At 39.5% G+C, this 23,067-nt stretch overlaps 2 protein-coding genes across 3 annotated transcripts in view; one reads left to right on the top strand and one right to left on the bottom strand.

Moving 5' to 3' along the window:
• naa25 (N-alpha-acetyltransferase 25, NatB auxiliary subunit) overlaps positions 1–23,067 on the bottom strand; it is a 254,605-nt gene that overhangs the window by 164,793 nt on the left and 66,745 nt on the right. Inside the window, exon 24 of one of the 2 annotated variants that reach the window (XR_007957674.1) lies at positions 15,355–21,517. Coding sequence is in view for 1 of the 2 variants with exons in the window: in XM_052032311.1 (XP_051888271.1) it covers positions 21,395–21,517 (123 nt within the window). In the remaining variant the exon portion in view is untranslated. Of the gene's footprint in view, positions 1–13,137; positions 21,518–23,067 lie in introns of those variants that run through there. The other variant, XM_052032311.1, reaches the window with a different exon arrangement.
• Positions 1,445–8,631, top strand: LOC127579481 (endoplasmic reticulum resident protein 29-like). The gene is made up of 3 exons (XM_052032318.1): positions 1,445–1,802; positions 4,470–4,608; positions 6,261–8,631. The coding sequence occupies exons 1-3, from the start codon at positions 1,680–1,682 to the stop codon at positions 6,761–6,763; spliced, it is 765 nt and encodes a 254-aa protein (XP_051888278.1). The 5' UTR covers positions 1,445–1,679; the 3' UTR covers positions 6,764–8,631.

Genomic DNA, 23,067 nt, shown 5'->3' with positions numbered 1-23,067 from the left:
CTGAAATAGCATAGTTGTTAACATGGGTAATAGTTATAGAGTCATAGAGCACAGAAACTGGCCTTTCAACTGCCCACTTATACTAATTCCATTTCATTCTCCCCACATTCTCATCAACTCCCCCAGATTCCACTACTCACCTACACACCAGGGACAATTTAGAGTGGCCAATTAACCTACCAACCTGCACCTCTTTGGAATGTGGGCGGAAACCTGAGTCTATGAAGGAAATCCGCACCACGTGTGGAGATGAACTGAATCATGGCATGTTAATAGGAAAGTGGATATATGTGGATGGAAAAATTCTGGACGCAGAGAATAGAATCCTGTAAGGCTTGGCATTGGTCATGTAATCTCGAGGATTTTTATAAGTACCTAGAAAAAGGGTGAGAAATGGTTTCAGTAGAGGCAGACATCATCGATAGGGGTAGGAGGCATAGAAGCCTAAAGTCAAGAACAGCTACAAGTTCAACCATTCGGTTCTTGAACCAACGTGGCAAAACACTAATCACTATAGTTTAGCAACACTATGACCTCTGATTACTTTGCACTAAAATGATCTTTTTTGTTCCATTTGTGTTGTTTCTTGCAAAATGTGTTTATGTTTCTCTTGTGAATGCTGCTTATATGATGCTATGTGCCTGTAACGCTGCTGCAAGGAAGTTTTTTTTTATTGCGCCTGTGTATACATGTAGTTTTGCGTGTGCCAATAAACTCGACTTTGGCCGAACATTGTGGAAACTGAAGACACTTTACAAAATATCTGACCCCAGTTCCCGCCTCTGTCAGATTTGGTTCAGTGATCAACAAGTAGGGTTGAATTCATTGTAGACTAATGTCTCGGGAGCCTTCATATTCAATGTATCATCCTCCACAATTTTCCGTCCCTCCAGCATGACGCCATTACTCGGCTCATTCTCTTTTCAGCATTCCGAAGGGATCATTCCCTGTGGTGCACTCTTCCACACCCCTTCCCATTGGCACCACAGTATACAACTGCTGGAAGTGCAACACCTGCCCAGTCACCTGCTTCCTAATCTTTTCAATCCCAAAAAGTATCCCAATCTTTTCACGTGAAGCAACTTGCACCTTTCAATTTTGCCGAACGCGGGCAACTGGGACTAGCAGGGACGACGCTGTGGTCGGCAGGGACCAGTCGGGCCGAACGGTCTGTTTATGTGCTGTATTACTCTGACTCTAAACGGACTCAGCTTACATCAAAATGAATGGAATGCAGGACACATTACAGTTACTATACACAACACGGGGTAGATGCTGCCCGACACATTTTATGCGTGTTGAAAGCAAATAACAGCAAAGACCCCTCGCCATAGAGTAAAGCTTCTTCCATTGTGCCTCCTGGTGGCTATTGTAAGAACAAGGTCAGAGACTGAGCGTCCACCCACCGACGGAAGCAGGAACATCGCAACGTTAGCAGCGAAGCAAAAGATAACTTAGAAAACCCAAACCTCTTTAAACTGTCCCAATAATAATTAATTCTCCCTGTTCTTCATTTCTTGCAACCTTCCTTCACCACGTGTATTAAGCATTGCAGACCGGCCCCTTTGTTGCAGAAATTGCCTGCGCTTTGGGGCTAATCAGGACGAGAGGGCTGGTATAATTTGCATGAAACTCCCAGCCCCAAGGATCACATGGTGCTAGTGCGAGGGGAATGAACGATGGCGGTTACCGGCAGCTCCTTTCTGCTCTTCCTGATCGTGGGGTTTTTGCACCTTTCTATTCCCACCGGAGCCCTGCACACGGTCGGTTCCCTGCCCCTGGACACCGTCACTTTTTACAAGGTGAGTGGATCCTTGCATCGGCCTGCATTAAACATGTTGTTTATTTGATTGCCACAAACCTGTCAAATTCGAACTTCCCAAGTACTCTATTTATAAAAATGCGAAATATGAATATTTACCCGCTTATCTGGCATTGCTATCCTTTAATGTTTGGATGCAACTTGAACATGTTTTTATTAGTAAAATTGAAATGAAAAATTAAAGGGGTGAAACAAATACCTGTCAGGTAGAAATTGACATTTATCAGCTCGATATCCTTTTTAAAGGAACAAATAACATTCGAGTTTTAATAACCAGGGACCGGCGGGATGGGAATGCAATCTCTTGCAGTTTATTCCCATTTTAATATTTTGGGGAAAAAACAATTTAAACAGCATGATAAAACGCGCCAGATCGCCGCAAGAGGAGCGGTTTGCAATATTGCGCTCCAGATACAAAATTTCAGTGCAGACTGTCGGTGGGTCAGTGTGTGTGGAGGGTCAGGGTACCCTCACGACGAGGATGTGCGGAATTTTCTGGAGCTAGATCGCTGCTGTACATTTTTTTTAAAGCTGGCCTGATAAGGCAGTTAACATCCAATAGAAAAATTACAACAAACAGCAGCGACCATCTGCGCACCAATCCTCTCTGCACGCGTGTTTCTGTCCCTCCCTCCCGCAAGCTCCATCTTGCTTGTACGCTGCTTGTCCATACTCTCTGGCGTGCTCGTCTCCCCCTCTCTGTGCCCGTCTGTTTCCACCCCCCCCCCCCCCCCGTCCCCACCTATCTGTGCCTTACTTACGACGCAGAAAGAACCATTCGGTTCCTCGGAGACCATGTTCATAAACCCCATTTTCTACTTTCATTTCCTTTTTATTTGCCCATCAACTCCCCTTCAATTCTTTTGCCACTACTTACATTAAAGTAGCCAATTAACCCCCTCTGGGAGGACAACAGAGCACCCAGAGAAAAGCCAAACGTTGAAGGGGAGAATGCAAACTCCCCACGTACAGCACCCAAGGTCAGGATTGAACCTGAGTCTCTGGAGCTGTGAGGGAACAGGACCAACTTCTGTCCCACTATTCAATGTGATCATGGCTGATCTGCCCCAGGCCTCAACTCCTCTTCCGTATCAATTCCTCATAACCCTTAATCTTTCTGAAATGTATCTATCTTCACCTTAAATATGTCAGGGCCAGAGATTCTTCGCCTTCAGATGAAATTTCTCTACACCCCAGTTTTAAATGCCCTTATTTTGTAGCTACATCCCCTTGTGTGACTCTCCCACTAGTGAAAGCAGCTCAATATCTGCCTTGTCAAGACCCCTTAGGATCTCATATGCTTGAGTAACATCACTCCTTACTCTTCTGATCTCCCTTTCCCCTTGCCCTGCCCACTCCTCCCTGCTGGTTTTTTTTAAAACAATGAGTAACAAAAGCATGAGTAAAATGGAGACAAGTGAGGCTGCAGATGCTGGAATCGGGAGCAACACAAGATGCTGGAGGAGCTCAGTAGGTCAGGCAGCATCTATGGAGTGAAATGGACAGTTGATATTTTGGGTCAAGTCCTTCATCATATCCAGATGATCTCGACTGTCCATTTTCCTCCAGAGATGCTGCCTGATCCATTGAGGTCCTCCAGCATCTTGTGTGTTGAAAAACATGAGTAAGTCATTTAACCCCTTGTGCTTTCTCTGCCATTCAATAAGATCATAGCTGATGTTTCACTTGAATGCCACTTTCCTGCAGCATCCTTGATTTCCTTAATATCAAAACTTTTTGATGTCTTGAAAATACTCAGTGACTGAGACACACTGTTTTCTTGGATAGAGAATTTCAAAGATTCATTGCAATCTGAGTGAACACATTTCTTCTCATCAGCCCTGAATGTCTGGCACCTTATTTTGAGACTATGATCCATGGCCAGAGGAAACATTATCCCTACATCTATCCATCCAGGCTCCTTAAAGATTTCATACCTTTCAAATGAGATCAGCTCTCATTGTTCTACACTCAGTATGTGTCAGCTTAATCTCTCCTCTTATAAGAAACCTGCTGTTTCAAGCATCAGTCTGGTCAATGATGGACCAGATGATGGGTCTCAGCCAGAAGTGTCGACTGTCCATTTCTCTCCACAGATGCTGCCTGACCCGCTGAGTTCCTCCAGCATATTTTTTTCTCCAGATCCCAGCATCTGTAGTCTCGTGTCATCACTAGATGATGTCTCATCTGCATGTTAAATCCATTTATACACCTTCATTCGATATTCCTAAATATGCTAGCCTCAGTGTGAAGAAGTGCTTCATGACATAACCTCACGTGGTCTAGCTCTAATCTCCTGCTTGTTCTAGGCTCCCCTGACCAGAGGAAATACCAAATTACCATACTAAGTCTGTTAATCATCTTAAACACCTCTTAAATCACAAGGGTTACAACTCTAATGCAAGCTTAGTCTACAGGACATCATAGCACAGAGAGTTAGAAGAATTCAAGGTAGATAATTGAAGGTAAAGTAAGTGAAATTCCCTGCAATTATTTCTTCATTATATTTCATTGTGATCAATGAAGTACAGCAGCAGTCTTGCCTACAGGCTACTTAGCTTTGTTTGTAAAGGAGGTCTTTTAAAATCAAGTCTCCAATGATAGACTGCTGCAATCCCAGCAACTGAGATGTCATTGTTCCCTGCAGGTAATCCCCGAACTGAAGTATGTCCTGGTAAAGATTGACACACAATATCCATATGGAGAGAAGCAAGACGAGTTTAAGAAATTAGCAGAAAACTCTGCTTCCAGCAAGGATCTCCTGGTGGCTGAAGTTGGAATATCAGGTAGGAACTGAATTACTTGTCCGAGTTTGTACGAAGGCTAAAAAAAATGTGGTCTGCACTATTACCCATCTGATCTATTCAGCCTCCTCTATCCAATCACTGTATGTGACATATGTAGTTTGTACAACACCAGCACATGGTACATCTCCAGCACATGGCTGAAGCCCATTTAACTTGAAGCTCCTGTGTAGATCTAACATGCTTTACATAAAAGGGACATAAGGATGTGAAAATTGGTTGTTTGAGACTGTTTTGTCATTCAATAGCATCAAGGTTGATCTTTATTTCTGCCTTTTGTACCATCTCCATGTCCATGTCCCCTAGATTGCAAACTTTTATCTGTCTGGCTTGAATGTACTATCAAAGAATTCATAGTGTGCTGATGTTAAAAAAAATTGCAAGGAATCACAAATATCTAAGAAATTTCTCATTCTAAATGGCCAACCTCTTTTTCTAAAATAACCTTCCAGCTTCTATCCTGTAAAGCCTTATGAATTTTAGACTTCTCTAAACTCCAGGGCATGGAGACTTAATCTGCTCGATTTCTCCTCAGTGCTAATGCCTCATCTCAGGAATCAGTCTAGTGAATCTTTGTTGTATTCCCTCTAAAGCAAGTTTATCTTTCTTTAGTTAAGGAGACCAATTATACACTAGGTATGGCCTCACTAAAGGCTTAGATAGTTGTGGTAAGACTTATTTTTATTCTTATGCTCCAACCCTCTTCTAATAAAAACCAAAATACAATTTGCTTACTAACCTGAAAATGACATTTATTTTGACATTGTATTTACTTTCCATTAACCAATTCCAATCCATAATAATCCCAATCCAAATGCACTGAATTCCTATTGTTCTTTCTTTTCTAACCACAGTTACAATCTGAATAAAATAACACATTTGTCCTGTCATGATGCTCTCTGATCAACCACCATATACCTAACAAGAGATTCAATTATTTCTTTTACTATTTATGTCAGGGTAACTGACATAGTTTTGTTTGTTGTTTCCTTTCCTTCTTGAACAGTGGGACGATCTTTGCTACCTTCTAATCTAGGGAATATGTGGAAATGAAAACTGGTGCATTAATTCTTTGTAGTCACTGTTTTTCTTTAAACCCTAAAGTGGTCATATTGAGGAGAGATGTCAGTATTTAATTTTTCCAGTACTGTTCCTTTGTTCACACAACACTGAGGGAGCAGCACAGTCGGAAAGATGCATTAGATGAAGGGTTCTGAGCTGAAAAGCAAATTCCCAAAGAATATCATACAATTGTTCACTGTTATCTATTTGAGCTGGGAGAAGAAAATTGAGGGTTGGGGGATGGGGTTCCTGCTATAAAGAAAGAGGAAATTTTTTTAAAAAGTAGAATTTATATAATCCTTTCTGCAATCTCAAGAAATACCACAATGTCTAGCATTCAATTGGTATCTTTTTTTAAAAAAATGTCACAAATGTGACAGAGGATAGCAAAGGGTTGTTCATTGCCTAGACTGGAAGGTCATGTGTGTGAAATGTTATATCCAGATGGAGGGGAGAACGTGGTGCAAGAAGAGGGGAAGAAACAGAAGAACAAAGTGTGAGGATAAGACATTAGTCAAAGCTATGCTGTAAGATTTTGATTTTTAATTCTAGTTAGTTTTTGTTTTAAACAGATTACGGTGAAAAGGAAAATTCAGAACTTGGGGTGAAATATAAAGTGGAGAAGGATGACTATCCTGTCTACCTGCTGTTCATTAATGGGGATTTGGAGAATCCAGACCGGTACACTGGAGAGATTAAACAAGAAACCATTCAGCAGTGGTTGAAAACTAAAGGTGTGTGGGTCGGGATGCTTGGCTGCCTGGAGGAATATGATTTCCTTGCCCGGGAGTTTAGCAGCACACGTGGTCAGGAAGAACGCCAGAAGATCATGGTGATAGTGAAGAAAATGATCGAACAGCTGCCAGAGTCGGATCAGAAACTTGCAGAACAGTACTACAAAATTATGAGCAAGGTCCTGGTGCAGGGTGACTCGTTCGTTAGTTCGGAGATTGCGCGAATCGGCAAACTGCTGGAAGAGAGCAAGATGAGTTCGGCTAAGAAGACGGATTTTCAGAAGCGGCAGAACATCCTGAGCTCATTCCAGGTACCAAGTGTACCAAAAGAGGATTTGTGAGAGAATTGGGATCCATTGAAGTCTGGAAAAAGAAAGCTTCCTACTGTAAGCCATGTTACTGCTGGAGTTGTCAGGCAAGGGAGGGTCTTGCTTTCAGTAGTTCTCCCTTCCCCAATTCCTATTCACTCAAGGTCTCTGACCCTTGCTATTCTCAGCTGCCACCTGGCAGGACCACTGGATACACATCAAGAGCAGGAGAAATAGCAGATTACCACCCCTTGCACTGCCCAACCTCACTCCCAGCTCTCAGGACTAGAGCATGGAAGCCAATTGTGCCATGACCCATTTCCTTACAGTCCCAACTAACCCAGTACAGACTTGGATTCATAGAACAGTACAGCACAATACAGGCCCTTCGGCCCATAATGTTGTGCCGACCTTTAAACCTCACCTAAGACTATTTAACCCCTTCCTCCCACATATCCCTCTATTTTTAATTCCTCCATATGCTTATCTAGTAAACTCTTGAATTTGACCAATGTGCCTGCCTCCACCAACGCCCCAGGCAGCGCATTCCATGCCCCAACCACTCTCTGGGTAAAAAAAAAACCTTTCTCTGATATCTCCCTTGAACTTCCCACCCATTATTTTAAAGCCATGCCCTCCTGTATTGAGCATTGGTGCCCTGGGAAAGAGGCGCTGGCTATCCACTCGATCTATTCCTCTTAATATTTTGTACACAACCTTGGCATTTTGATTTAAGAGTCACAACCTCACATTTAGTTGCAGCAGTCCAAGTTCCTTTCTTTGAAAGGGAACTTTCAGCAACATTTTGGCAGCACTATGTCCTGACTTTGGCAGTACATAACACAGGTGACGGCACATGTCACCACCTGACAATTTCTTCACTGTGCAGAGCTCCCAGTCTCAGTTGTGCTGCTGTGGAGGTGCTGCTCAGCAGCAGTGCCAGACTGCATTAATCTCTTCCATACAGTTTTAATGGCGCTATGGGATTGATCATCCACACCAAGGGAACGGCAGGTGACATAGGCAGGCCAGCTGAGAGGATGGGATACAACTTGAGCTCTGGGAGTTACACCAACTGAATCCAAATTTAAACTAATTTTTCCCAAGCATGTAATAAATTACAGTGAATTTTACTTAGTCTGCCCTTCAGCAGTGACATGGTTAAGAGTCTTAATTGTTTACAAGCATTTTTACAATTTAAAATCTTAAAATAACTTTTCACTGATGTTTTGTTGAACGTTCTCCAACATGTGACAAACTGAGGCACAGTTTGTCCTTCCAAAAGCCTCTCTCATTCCAAAAATGTCACAATGGCTGGGCTGTATGAAACTGAGGTCAGCAGTTAAAAGGAATAACCTTGTAAAAGATTGTTTCACCACCACTCTAGATACTGCAGCCTCTGCTTCTCCTCTGGCTGCTGAGATGGCAACATCTTTGAACAGCATTCCCCAATATTATCACTGGAGAGCAAGAGGAGGAATTATAAAAAAAATCCCTGCTAAGGTTCAGGCTTCTGGTTCGATGTAACCTCCTCTCTCCCAGTTGAAGGCAGTCCGATTTCACCCCCAGGTTTTCTAAATCCCAGGGACAATCCTTTTACATGACGACCCTTCTATAGGGGTCTGTTCCTGAAATATCAGCTGAAGTGACCTCATCATGAGCAAAGGAGAGCCCAAATCCTGTTAATCCACAGATGTGTGTTCACAAATGGACTCAACTCCTGTGGCAATAAGGAAAAACCTGGTTCAACTTTGTTAACATCCAAACACATTTTGCTCATTCTTAATTAGATCTTACTCCAACAGTCTATCAGTGTTATGATTGTCCAAGTGTGAAAATAATTACTTGTGTGCTCTAATTAATTGTTTTAAAAATGTATTAAAATTCATAATTTACACTTATTTGTACCTTGTGTTCCATTTTATTCTGGAATTCAAAACAAGTTGCTATTAATCCCAGGTATTTATAGTATCAGCTTGAGCTGTCAGGTGAGAAACTTAACCAGTCATTTGGAGCTGGGTTCAAGACTGCCATCCCCCACTCAGGCTCGTACAATATCAAGGCTGATACTTCAGTGTATTACCGAGAGAGATGGATGATGCCATTTCTTATGCATGATAATAAACAAGCCTGTGCAGATTTAAAGGAATCTGTAGGACCATTCAAAAGACAGCAAGGAATTTCTGGTGTCCTACACAATATTTTATCCTTCAACAAGCACCAATAAAACAGATAATTGGTGGCTTATTGCTATTTCAACTGATTTACTCTGCAAACTGTCTTGCAGCATTACAACATTGACTACACTTCAAGCGTGACTGATCAAGTGTGATCCAATTTACAGCACCTGGAAGTGATGCAAAATGTTAATTATATGGTCTTCCCTAATCAATAAATGACTCCTCCTTTAGTTTTCTAAAGTTGCAGGATCTTGCCTACTTGTTGGAGTCTCTCACCCTGTGGCATTCCATTTATCCAATCACTCTTCATAAACTGCAAGGGCATCCAGCCCTCATTTCACGCAACTGATATAATGATCACATTTCAGTAAAATATGGCCCTGTAGGGATCAGCAAAGTTTTGTTTTCCTTCCTAACTCCCAGGCAAAATACAGTACCCCTTTTAACAGCAGACTTAGTTCGTCACTTTGACTTGGCTACTTGCTCGTTAAAATTTATTGAGACATCAGCAGAGCCTCAGATTTTGTAAATTACAGATGTATAAAACTGGGAAAAATGGGCAGTGGCTTGGTGTATATTAGCCAAAGGAACAGAAAACATCAAATAATGGTGAATGTTTTTCTTTTAAGAATAGAGACAAGTGGGCAGTGGTGCTTCCTAGGATCAGTGAAGAGATTCTGCCCCTTCAGATGTGTATTAATGTGAAGCTCATGGGTACACCAGGCAGACTGGTGAAGGGGTATACATATGGCTTAAATACTGATAATGTAACACTAGGTAGGATTGAGGGTAGGGGAGGAGAATATAAAGAGGCTTCAATGGGATATAGACAAGCTAAGTGAGCAAGAACATAGCAGTTGCAATATCATGTGGAAGATTATGAAGTTATCCACCTTGGTACACAAACCAAAAAGCCAGAGTATTTTTGATTGGTGAGAGTTTAATAACATACAAAAGACCCCATGTTTTACTCTCAGAAGACCAATGTGCATGTGCAGCAAGCAAATAGGAAGGCAAGGATTAAGTTAACCTTTATTACAAGATGTTTTGAGTAAAGGGGTGAAGATGTCTTACTGGAATTTTATAGGGCTTGGTAAGACTACACCAGGAATATTGTGTACAGTTTTGGTTTCGTTGATGTAGAGGGAATGCCAAGAAAATACACTAGACTTGTTTCAGGGATGGTGCATTTGCTGTGAGGAGAGATCGAGTGGACTAGGCCTGTATTCTCCAAAGTTTAGAGAATGAGAGGAGATCTCATTGACACTTACAAAATTCTTACAGGGCTTAACAAGCTGGATGTAGGGAGGATATTTCACTTGGCTAGAACCAGGAGATGGTGAGTCTGTGGAAATTTCTAATGTGGAGGAGGCTCAATCATTGAGTTTATTCAAAATGGGGATTCCTTGATATTAAAGGAATCAAAGGATGTAGGGAAAGTGCAGGAAAGTGATACTGAGGAAGAGGATCAGCTACGATCATGATGAATGGTGATGCAGACTCAAAGGGCCATATGGCCAACTCCTGCTCTTAAATGAATCATTTTGGTAGGAAAATTGAGGTGAGTGCATCCAAGTTGTTTTTAATTTACAGCGTGGTAACGGGCCCTTCCGGCCCAACGAGTCCGCGCCGCTCATTTTAAACCCATATTAACTTACCCGTACATCTTTGGAATGTGGGAGGAAACCGGAACACCCGGAGAAAACCCACGCAGACACGGGAGAACGTACAAACTCCTTACAGACAGTGACGGGAATCGAACCCCGATCATTGGCGCTGTAATAGCGTCGCGCTAACTGCTATGCTACCGTGCCGCTAAATGCTACAATCTTTAAAGGATAGAGGAGACACATTGAAAGACTTGTTAAGTGCATAGAACAAGCAGATGACTGAATATGTTGAGAAGCTTAGCAAGCTCTGGGTTTCAATAATTGAGGCAAAGGGTAGAAAATAAATTTGGTTATTCTGAAGTAAAAACAGAAAATACTGGAGATTTATTAGAATGGGACCAGGGATGAAGGACTTCAGTTATATGAAGACTGGAAAACTGTTTCTTCTTAGAAAAGGTGAAAGGAAGATTTAAATCTTGTAAAGTTATATCAGAGAAAAAGAAAAAAAACTTTTCAGTGTGAGAGGTCAGTAACCAGAGGGTCAAGTTTTAATGTCATTTGCAAAGAAATAGAAGGAATATGGACTTTAAATCATTATGGTCTGTCATGCACTGACTGAGATGGTAGTGGAATCAAACTGAGTAGGCACTTTCAACAGATAATTAGATAAATTCTTGCACTCTTAAAAGATAAATGAATGACTATGGAAAAAAATATGCTTTCTGATTGTTTCAAACCTGCACGAAGGGTTGAGTGGCCTCCCATGCTGTGTCTTTCTAAAATTCCAACTAATCAAATGGAAACAAATGAGGTAAGGACATATGACCAAGTTTGACATTCCTCCTCCTGATTGTCATCTATAATTTTTTTTTAGCCTAACTAGCTCCTACTAAATTTTGTATTTGATGTAGGGCTTTTTGCCTATTAACTGAAATGTAAAATATAAACAAACAAAACTGAATTGTAGAGAACATGATTAAACCTGCCAGTAGGGGTCAGGAATGCCGTAAACAATCCCCTCCATTTCCCAGGGGCTTTAATGTGTACTTGCCTGGGCCCTTACTGCATATGTCCTGCAAACCTCCTTCTCTGATGATGCAATCCTCAACACTTCTGTAGCATCCATATCAGTATTCATCGATTCATTGGACAATTCTCAACTAGAGGAAATTTCACAATGGCTTTCAGGCTTTTCCATTTGTTCCATTCCCAATCCAAGCTCCAGTCTGCTCTGTCTTTACCTCCACCTTACTGTCCTGTTCCTATCTCACCTGTTTTGTTTCAGCTCCAGGACAGCCTGTTGCTAGTGCATGTAGGTACAGAGTTGCTGCTGTACCCTAGGAAGATACAAGAATTCAACATATTAAAAATGAAATGTGCTATTGACGTGGGGAGACATGGAAGAAGCTTCAACAAAAATAATAGCTAAGACCACAAAAAATGCACATGAATGAAGATGCATACACAGTAAAAGTCTGACAGAATGAAGAATAGTGGTCAACAAATAAAGACTCAGATGGTGCGAAAGAAACTTGAATTACTTTGTAAGCAATGCTGGATGAAACAATCTTGCATAACACAATAATAGCTTATTATATATTAAGAGAATAATGTACATAGCTACATAAATATAATGCATTAGGCCAGCAGTATAGTCATTAGAAAAGTGGTGAGACTCCAATTCACTGAAAAAATTGTGGGACACCTACAAGTGTATACTGCAAGAATCTCCAGACCAATATATTTGCTCATAACCTGCATTTCCCAATTTTTTGGCTAAACTTACATTTTCTTTTACTTCTATGAACCCATTACCATAGTCTAATTCCTGTTCCTTTACCTTGTATAAGCTTTGCATCACTGAAGTGGAATCCTACAAAAAATTTGATACTTCAAAAAATACACACAATGGGGTTGCATGACTCCCATTCACAGTCAAACCCACATAAGTATACCTGCAGGTTAAAAGTAATCCATTCCTAATGTAGATAATCTTTTAACAAACTATATTTTAAGAAATCAACACATTTCAAAACCATTTCAGACAATTAACCTAGATTTGTAATCAGTAGTTATGTTTGACTTTTTAAAGTTAGCTCCTTCACAATCCCAAGGATCTCTTAAATTTAGCAAATTTAATTAAAGCTACATTAATTTCAATGATCATCTTGTTTAAGGTTGTTCTGTGCCAACTGTCAGGATTAGGTGCTTTGCGGACCAGTGCATTTGTAATAGCATAAACTTGTAATTTTCAACATGTAGTTCCCTCGATCAGTTTACAAAATCACTGAAGTCCCATGGACAAACAGGATCACTGCAGTGTATTTCTTAACTTAAACAGGATTGTTGGTGAGCCTCCCAGACTGACGACTACATAGTTAAACAAGATTACTGGGGTTACATAAAACTAAACACAAGTTTAAGTCACGATTTGCATTTACAATTAACATGTCACACAAGGACAGTAATTCATCCTATTGCAAGCCACAGATATACAGATGCAGAGACAAAGACCAGACAATTGTAAAAGATCACATACTACACTGAAAAGTTAGTTTAATTATTAGCTGAACTTTATTGCTTTAGTAATCTTTAGATTTAAATATACACCCAGAAACCTGCTGAATTATCAATGTCCAATTCTGTTCAACATACAAAATGGTTTTCAGGAGATGTCACAGCCTTAAAAAGTTTGAACTCTCTGGATTCATTAAATATGGGGTCACTCAAAGAGAAAACAATATTTACAAATATATATCAAATAAAACAGCAGGATTTATAATCAAGGGCAAGACTTGGGAAGGAGAATGTAATGAATGTAGAGTAAGATCATCAACTCTACAGCTCTGAAAAATGCTGCAGGATCAAAAAAAACCTTGAGATCCACAAACTACACTTCAACTGGATAAATTGGGTTAGAAAGCTGTAACGTACAAGCACGTCTGTTACGAAGTATGAGCACACAATGGACTCAACTCCAGCTGGGTGTAATCATCACCCAAAATAAACTTGTCTTATTTTCATTAATTAACCCAATTTGACATTTAGCTGCTGTAGCATTTATTCATGCTTTATGATTGTCATGGTTGGAGATGGGGTGAAAATCCTGCTCCTTAGCTTTACCACAGTGAACTCACATGCAGTTCAATCACCTACAAAAATCCCACCTGTCTGCAATTACAGGCTGTCTCTTGCAAAAGAAAATCGTGCATGATTCGCTTCAAAAAAATCTATTAGCATTAGTTATTCCTTATATTAACACTCAGTTTCTTTCCTGTCAATAGGACCACAGCATGGGCATTCAGTCTTAGTAATGAATTAAACAATTCATTTTGTCAGAATGAGACAGCACATTGTCAATTTCTGGTATTTTCCCTGCAGAGCTTGTGTGAATGGCTCAGTCGATAAAGACATAGCTGAAAATGGGCATCTTGGTTTTGGGTTTAGCTTTAGATTTGTATTGAATTAGACAGCTGATGTGATGCTTGTAACTGGACTTCACTGGGAGAAATTCATCCTATTCTTATCTATTGATCCCTGATGTTAAATACGAGGATCCCTTGGATTTCTAAAAAATAGTTTTGACAATGTTATTTTCTTTAAAGATGACATGCTATGGTCAGCCTATCTAGTCAACTGGGTGCAACCTGGAACAAATCCCAGAAGTTATCTGTTTCAACAGCCAGAAATCCCAAACATTAATGTAGTTAGTGGGTACCCCCATGTATACTGACAATATTTCCTCCATCATAAGCAGAGGTGTGCACAGGATGGTCAAATTGAGGGAATGGGTGGGGAGGGAAAAGTGTGGCCACAGAAGTGCAGACACCTAAACATGTCGTGTGTGCGTGCGTGTGCGTGTATATAACAAACCCATAGTCAAATTTAATTTCCTGTTTATACCCATGTTTCAAACATCACATGGGGAGGAAACACAAAAGGAAAATCAAAAAGTTTTGAGTTAATGAGCTACCGAGGATTGAATTTAACAGAACTATTTTTGCTTCTGTTTATCACTTGACTAAACTGCATGATAAATCTTATCGTCAATTGCTACTACATTATCTTTACACTTAATTAACAAACATTTGCAAAGGCAGCAGCCCCTGGCTAAGGAGCTAAAATAAATCTAAGCCAAAGTAACACAGCACAGAAGGAAGTCATTTTGCCTATCTTGTCTGTAGCAGCACTTTGAAAGGATAATCCCAATATATTACACATTTCCTTCAGGTGCTAGATTAATGCAGTAAAATCGGGTAGTTAAGGTAGCTCCCCGACATTGGAAGACTAACGCTGATGCTTCAGAAATATATCCAAGTACAAGACAAAGCTTTTGGTAGGTTTGTGGAAAAAGGCAGGAAGTAATTGGGAAGGAAATTATCAGACTTAATTTTCCATTCGCATTGAAAATTCTGCAATGCCTGATTAGCAGTTTGGCTGAAACTTTTCATGATCTATCTACCCTTCCCTGCCCCGAAAAATAATTTCCTTACAAAGTCTTCTCTGTGATAGGACTTGGATATCAAAGAATCAGATCAGGAATTAAGAAAATTATATTTGGTATTTTCCTAAATTATTACACTACATGAAAATCTCTTGGGTCATGTGATAAAAGTTAAATTTTCCCCTTTAAATGCAGCACTTGTAATCTATGGAAACAAGATTGGAGCAAATTATGTTAAATATCTACTCAATATTCCTTATTTTAATAAAATCAAAGAAATTTATTTCCTGGAGTGAACAACCTCAAATAAAACTGCCTAAACCAAGAATTCTACACTTAACTGAATTTACAAAGTTAGTTATAATGCTAGTAAAAAAAAAACAGGTTCACATTTCTTCATGTTCCTTCATTTCAGCAGCATTTGAGCTTTCTTTGCCATATCAAAACGTAACACAGGTGCAGCAATTTTATACTCAAATATTTTCATTGAACTTCAGGAACCGTAATAACTGAGAGGCATTTGGACAGGTACTTAAATAAGCAAGGCACAGAGGGATATGGAATTAATCCAGGCAAGTGGTATTAGTCTAGTTAGAAACGATGATTGGCATAGATATGGTGGGCCAAAGGGCCTGTTTCTATGCTGTATAACTCTATGACTCTGTAATTGGCAAGTCAAGTTGCTTTAAATAGAACAAAGGGTAGTATGAAGCTGGTACACATTAGAAATGAAATTGGCAGATTTATGGAGCGCTTCTCAATAACTACTTCAAAACTGCGAGTTGGCAGCAATCTGAAATAACTAGAGATGGTTATTATCCCAGGCAAATGCAAACACTGCTTTTCATGGTAATAAGGACAACACAGTGAATATGTTGCCACCAAGGAAAAAACAAGGAACTTCAAAATCTGGATCCACAATATTGTGTAGTGCATAGGATAGGCTGCAGCAAAAAAAAAAGCAGCCTTTAGTTAAATAACAAGTGCTCAATACTGCAGAAAGCCTAGGCAAAAATCAAGGAAACCAAACATGTTTAATACAGAAAGGACAAGAGGAAAAAAGGGAAGGAGTAAGGTCCAGAGACCAAGAAGGGTACCCAAATGTTGAAGTAGATCACATACATATGGTTCTAAAGGAATACTTTCTATAGCTTCAATAAAAGAGACAAGGAGGAAGTGTGAAATATTGGGAAAGATAAATACTTAATATGGTGTTTATTATCTTTAAAGCAGATAAATCACCAGCTCAGATGAAGTGTACTGCAGGCTATTGAGGAAAGAGAAGAGAGAGTGACCATTTTTCCAACCATCTTTCCCAAACCTTTGAGAGGCTGGAGGGCTAGCAGGGTTAATGTGTTACAGCTGTTTAAAAAGAGGTAAAGGGTTAGGCTGAGCAAGTTAACCTGACACATTGGTGGGCAAATTAATGGAGAAACTTTTGATGGACAACATAAGTGAGCACTTAAAGAGAAACAGGTTAATCAAGAGGAATCAGCAATGATCTGTTAAGAATCAAAAAAACTAATGACTTAATTTTTTTGAGGATGTAACAAAGAGGGTTGATGAGAGTACAGCATTTGATTATAGTTGCTATGGCATTTCAAAAGTCATTTGGCAAACTCTCACTTGGCAGACTGATTAGAAAAGTAAAAGCCAAATCCAAAAGCCAAAGTAAAATCCAAGGAAAAGTGGCAATTAGGATTTAAAATTCAATCAGGTGGCAGGAAGCAAAGGGCAATGATCAATGGATGAAAGCTTGGTCCCTTACTCCCCATAGTAAATAATAATTTGAACAATGCGTATTAATGTAGGAACCATGAATAAAATGTTTTCAGTTGATACCAAAATTAGCTGTGTGGTTTAATAGTGAGGAAGAAAGCTGTGGACCCAGGAAGATATCAATGAACTGGCGGAATGGGCAGAAAAGTTGCAAATTGAATTCATTCTAGTGGCGGTGTGATGGAATGCATTTGTGGAGCACAAAGCAGCACAATAGATAGTGGACACTGATACGTACAGAAGAACATTGGTACATACCCAGAGATCTACATGGATAAAAGTTGTTAAGGGAGACTAAAGGACTCTTACCTTTATTGGCTAAGACATGGTAAATAAGAGCAGGAGGATGTACTGGAATTGCTAAAAAAAATAGTTAGACCATTTCTACAAAACCATATATAGTTCTGGCATTATAGGAAGGATGTAATAACACCAGAGAGTGGAGAGGAGATATCAAAGAATGTTGCCAGGAATGGAGAATTTTATTCAAGGGGAGATTAATAAGATGCAGCATGGGAGAGATTTATCAAGGTATACTGAAAGTTAGAGGTGAACAGGATGAATTGATTTCCCCTAACAGGGAAGCCAATAAGCTGGGGCATAAATTTAAGGTAGTTGGAAGAAAGAGAGAGAAGTTGAAACAATTCTTTTTCAAACTAATGTGCAATGGGGTTCTAGAATTGACTGCCTAAAAGAGTGGTGGAGGCCAAAGTCCTCATATGTAAAAAGTACCTGGATGAATACATATTGTGCCACAACCCACAAGACTGGGAACTGGGATTATTCTCAATAGTTGCTTTTTTGGCTTACATTGATGTGATGTGCTGAATGCTTCCCTTCTGTGCTGTTACTTCCATGATTCCTGCGATTCAGACACACAAAGCTTCCCACCTCAGCTCACTGGAGTAAGGCAAGGGATGAGGGCGAGTTGTCCTGTGCCATGACTGCGATGGTCTTAGGATCCAGCAAACCAGCTCTGTTAGTGAAGGTACTTGGAATCTACCACACTTGACACTGGAAAAAAATATTGTAGAGGAAAGGAGTAAAGTCTAATCAATTTATCTACCACCATGAAGTAGGCAAATGTTCAGAATTTTAATTTGGACTGTTTCTCAAAATAGTTTTATATATAGTATACTAAAATTAAAAACTGTAGATCCTGAAATCTGAAATAAAAGCAACATGCAGGAAACCTGCCTGACCTGATTTTCTGTTTTTATTACATATATGCTTGGAGTTCAAGAGGAACTTTAGAATTTGTGTAGGATGTGCCAATCAGTATTTTTCAGATGTACAGTCGTACAGTGCTGTTAAGGATATTAAAATCAGATTTCTTTATTCTTGGCTGGCTTCCAATTTGAACTACACAAGGTTTGTGCAATCACTAGGAAGGCAGTTGGAATCTGGAACTTTTCATAATCATTGTACATAGCTTCTGTGGTGTTCTGCATGTGAATGCCTCTAATAATGGAGACTATTAAGGACAAACATTAAGATCAATCATGTTTGATGTCGAACTACTTCACTGCAGCTGAATCATACTGTTCCAGTAACAAAGCAAAATACAAAACCACACTGTGATTCTCCAGACAATGAGCTCCCAATCTTTCCTGACCCAGGAGGGGAAAGAGTGGTGAGTAAAAAGGGTAAATCTGCTTGGATGCAGCTGTTCACATTAAGTCAGAGTGCAAAGTGGATCAAGGAGAGCTAAAGCAATATAAAGACAGAAAATACAAACTCAGATTAAAAAACTGAATTTGAATTCCACATACAAGGAATAGGAGCTTATAGCTACATCATTAATTTTGTTTTCATAGACCCAATGTTTAAAATTGAAAACTTCTTCCAAAAGATCTGAAATTTTATATTTTGGATCTTAAAACTAGCACCACATCTTAAAATATGACAAACCCTGAGCCAGGGAATACATTATCAGAGTGGAAAGGATACACCAGACTGCCAGTAGTACCCAACTCCATAGCAACAAGTCTGGTCATGAATATTTCCCCCATTGTTCCTATTACAAACAGAAACAGTGGATCATGATAGCACCCTATCAAAGCAATGGTACAACAGAACATGCAGTTTGTCTTGTACATTACGAAGCAGTTCAAATTGCTGATGTTACAATTATATATAAAAAAGGGGCTTATCACTTGTATCAGGTGTGGTCAACTGTGTAGCTTCTCCGATGTGAAAGCATGTAGCACAATGAGAAGCTACATAGTTTGTGAGTGAAAGATGAAGAGTTTATTTTTTTTTTACGGGTCAAAACTAGAATTTAAAAAATAGTAACTGAGTTGTTTAATGCCTTTATATTACTTCAACACTGCACACAATACGCACTCAGCTAATCTGATAAAATTTCTCATTTTGGCATCTTGTATTATTATTATTATGCATGCCCAGCTCATCTGTAATTGACTGGGTAATAAAACTCCAGGCACTCTCTCATTAATGTCTCACATCACATTTTCAGATGTGAACCCATGATGCAGGAGACATTTCCTTTCAACAGAGGTAAGGTTTGAGAGATGGGCTATGAACACTGTTGTGCAGTAGCTCAAGTGGCACAAATTTAGTTGAGAAAATACTGAAACACTTCTTGTTAAAGGACTCTTACAATCAGAAAAGGGATCCTGTACAGAAAACAAGGTATTGTTTTATAGGTGAAGGAACTATGGAACCTGGAATCACATTTAATTATGGACTGACAGAAAAGCCCTTCCATCCCTTTTTTTCCTTCCTGTCCCCTGGTTGTTTAGAGACACTAGAGACTGCAGATGATGGATCTGAAGCAACAATCTGTTGGAGGAACTCAGTGGGTTCTTTTGCCTTTTACCTTAAAATCTATTTCCTCCATTTACCACTGGAAACTTTCTCTTCACTTATCCAAACAAAATCCTGCCTAATTTTGAACACCGCTATCAAATCTCAACTTTCTTTGCTCCAAGGAGCGTAGTTTTCTAGTCTTTGCATTCCCCATGCTTATTTTAAGCTTTAAGAATATACAAACTTAAAATGGTGATGTTGCACTTGACTCACACTGATAAGCAAGTCTAGGGGACATTTTCCATTTCTTCCCTCTACCTGTTCCCATCCCCTTTTCTAAAAGTGCCAACTCAGACTTTGAGAATTTAGGAAGTTCAGAAGTTTTTTTGCAATTCATCCAAAACTTAGAATGGACCAGGACTACTGATTCATTATTGAGACTACACTAAAGATGCACTGAACTCCAGTTTTCCTCAAAACAAATACATTTTCATAGAGAGGCCACCAGCTACTGCAGAGACATGAGGCAATTTATATTTTCAACCTACGTAGTTTGGAATACTGTCAAATTTAGCACTCAATGCCATTCTAATATCAGCAAACTCAGCATAAATCAGAGATCAATTTGGTCTGTATTGTTCAATAACAGATAACCCATTCAACCACTAGGGGAGCACATGATCCAGGTTTGCTTGAATTGGGTTCTGGGCTCATTTTAAAACTCAGTCTCGTGCCAAATTAATATTGTTGTGTTATTAAAAACCCAGTAGGGTGATAGGTATTGGCAGTAAACACTTGGGATCAATGCACCGTAAATAACAACCTTCTGTTTAATATTTGAATGCACCTCTTAAATTCAGGGTCTCCTGTCAAAGAATACTTAAATAACATTTCCTTTAATATATTAGGTTTCCTCTTCCCTTTGTTAGTCCTGTGTTCAACAGATGTGAAAACAAATGGAGAGGCTGCCTCTCTGTTAAATGCAATGCACTTCTCATTGTTTACCAGAGGCAGTGAATACACTTGAGAAATGTGACAGACAACACTGGTGTCTTCTGGTTTAGACCAGCCTCTCAGGAGATTATTTTGTTCCCCCAGCCTGCTCAGAGCTACCGTAAGTAATACGTCCATCAGTAATAAACTGTGGATAAGTGGCTTACACACACCCTTGATAAAGAAATAAAAATGACAGTGAAGCACCTTAAAGGCAAAATAAAATCCCTTCAAAATTTAAAACCTCAAGGAAAATAACTGTGGAATAAGGGAATGGATTTGAGAAGTCAGATTCACAATGAAGGAGCATATACTCTGTGTTTCACAGTTGCTGAAAGTGAGTTCTGCTTAGACAACATAAAATTTATACAAATAAAAAACACTAAAATTGAAATATTGAATAAATTATGATGGAACATATGATACTTGTCATATACAGTCTGTACACCAATATGTGATGTATAAGCTGCAGTCAAAAATCTCAGTACCTACACAGGTACATTTGCTACTGAACACAGTCTAATGTTTCATTTGACTTTTCAGCATCTAGTAGCAATGTTGCCAGGTGTATCATGCACTGAACTACACAAGAGAAACACCCAACATTTTCTAAAAATATTGCTGCCAAGTCTGAGAGAAGGCCTCTGACTCTGATTTTATGTACATAATTTATTAACTTCTTTTTGTTCTAAAAACCTTTTATTTTAAACTCTTTTGTTGCAAAGTCCTTCATGCTCTCTGGTAAATGTTCTGGATCAGCTGATGTATCTGATGGGGTCCTAGGAACATATGGTAACAGTATTGGGGTGATACGGCATTGCCGAGCAGTTTTTTTTCCACTGGTCTCCCCCCGCCCCCCCTCCCTCTCCTCCTCTGCTTCAAACAGTTAAATTTTCAGGCTTTTAACTGTGTCCAGTCTCTTTCTCAGTAGATCTCCCATCTCCTGAAGGGAACGCAAGTAGCTGCTCTGTATTTTTCCTCGCACCATCCTGGAGAACTTCTGTTCACCCTGCAACCAGCAACAAAAAGGGTTTTATTTTATCAGCTGCCTCCACCAGTCAGAAAGATGTTATGAAGAATGAAGAACCCCAAAGCACCAAATAAGCACAACTGTACAAAATATATTTCAAATCATATACACATGGCAGGAAAGAAAACTCATTATTTTCAATTTGTGCTGAAGGTGAGGAACAGTACTGCTGGAAGGTGGAAAACTTTCACTTTGGGCACAGAGTATCAATGTCAATTACATTTGGTCAGGACCAGCAACATCAGAAGAATACAACTTGCTCTGCTTTAACCCCAACACAGAATTTTGGTTTTAAGGTTCGCAAAGTACTACCCACTCTGCACTAGCGATATTTTCCCTTACTGGCAATTCTTTGTTTCTCTCAATGAGAAATAACTCAGTAATGGCAATCACCTTAGTCAGAAGAATGCAGGTTCAGGTGCTTATATCAGTCAGAAGGTTGCAGGTTCATGTTCCATTCCAGGAGTTGAGCATATAATTACTTCAATGTAATAATGACAGAATGTTGCATTCCTGAAAATGTATTATGGCTCATGTACTGTGCAATTTCCTGTATATTGCTTTACACATTTTAAGTCTAGTTTTAACAGGTAGTAATCTTAAAAGCTATAATGACGCCATGCAAGTTCGGAAGGCTGGTTATGGTGGTTGGAAACACACAGCAGTCCAGCAGTTATTTTAAAAACATTACTTTGAAGAGTTTTGCCAGTGCCAGAACTGGGTGTGGAGTCATTTTAGTGACTTCAGCCAAGGCAGTCTTTCAGAATCCAATTGCCTCCTTGTCCTAGTACAAGTACAACCATTTATGTTCTTTGAAACAATTCCACGGGTCAGGAATTTGAAACCATGTCCCATTCAACTGCCCTCAACATTTGTGGAAATTGTGACAAAGATTAAGCACTACAGTTGACTGCCTTTCTTGGAAATGCGGTACGTACAACAAAGCATTATTTTATACTAACCGAGTTATTTTTGATATTATTCACTCCAGTGACTCATATAACTACTGTAGCATAATACAAAATGCTCTCTCTGAACATAACCCATTTTGGATAGCCACATTTGTTTCAATTGGTATCTGTAACCCATCACAATACTCGTATCCATATCAAACTTGTGAGAATTGCAATAAACTAGCTTAGTTTGCCACATATGGAACACACAGTTAATTGCACTAACTTCCAAGAATACAGCTACAGCCTGGTAACAGTTAAGCCCTAGTGACCTCCACATACTAACTTTTTTTTTCCCATTCATTTAAAGGATGTGAACATGACTGGAAACAGCAGCTTTTACTGGCCATCTCTATCTTCCTCCTCAGTTCACAAACAGTTAACAATCAAGAGCACTGGTGGGTTTGGAGTGACATATAACCAGACTAGGTAAGGATGGCAGATTTCTTTCCCCAGTGGACATTGGTGAATCAGGAAGGCTTTGCAACAGTCCTGTAGTTTTATAGATATCACTACCAAGACTAGCTTTAATTCCATATTTATTTAATTACTTGAATTCATTCATTCATGGGATTT

This window comes from Pristis pectinata, chromosome 17 (genome assembly GCF_009764475.1).
Source record: "Pristis pectinata isolate sPriPec2 chromosome 17, sPriPec2.1.pri, whole genome shotgun sequence".
In the NCBI taxonomy this organism is placed as follows: Eukaryota; Metazoa; Chordata; class Chondrichthyes; order Rhinopristiformes; family Pristidae; genus Pristis; species Pristis pectinata.
This window is presented reverse-complemented; position numbering and strand designations above follow the sequence as displayed.

What these genes read in the sequence shown, in the direction of transcription:
- LOC127579481 (XM_052032318.1), top strand. Translation starts at nt 1,680, where the DNA reads ATGGCGGTTACCGGCAGCTCCTTTCTGCTCTTCCTGATCGTGGGGTTT. An exon ending in ACACCGTCACTTTTTACAAG is followed by an intron (nt 1,803 to 4,469) that starts GTGAGTGGATCC and finishes TGTTCCCTGCAG; the next exon opens with GTAATCCCCGAACTGAAGTA. An exon ending in GGCTGAAGTTGGAATATCAG is followed by an intron (nt 4,609 to 6,260) that starts GTAGGAACTGAA and finishes TGTTTTAAACAG; the next exon opens with ATTACGGTGAAAAGGAAAAT.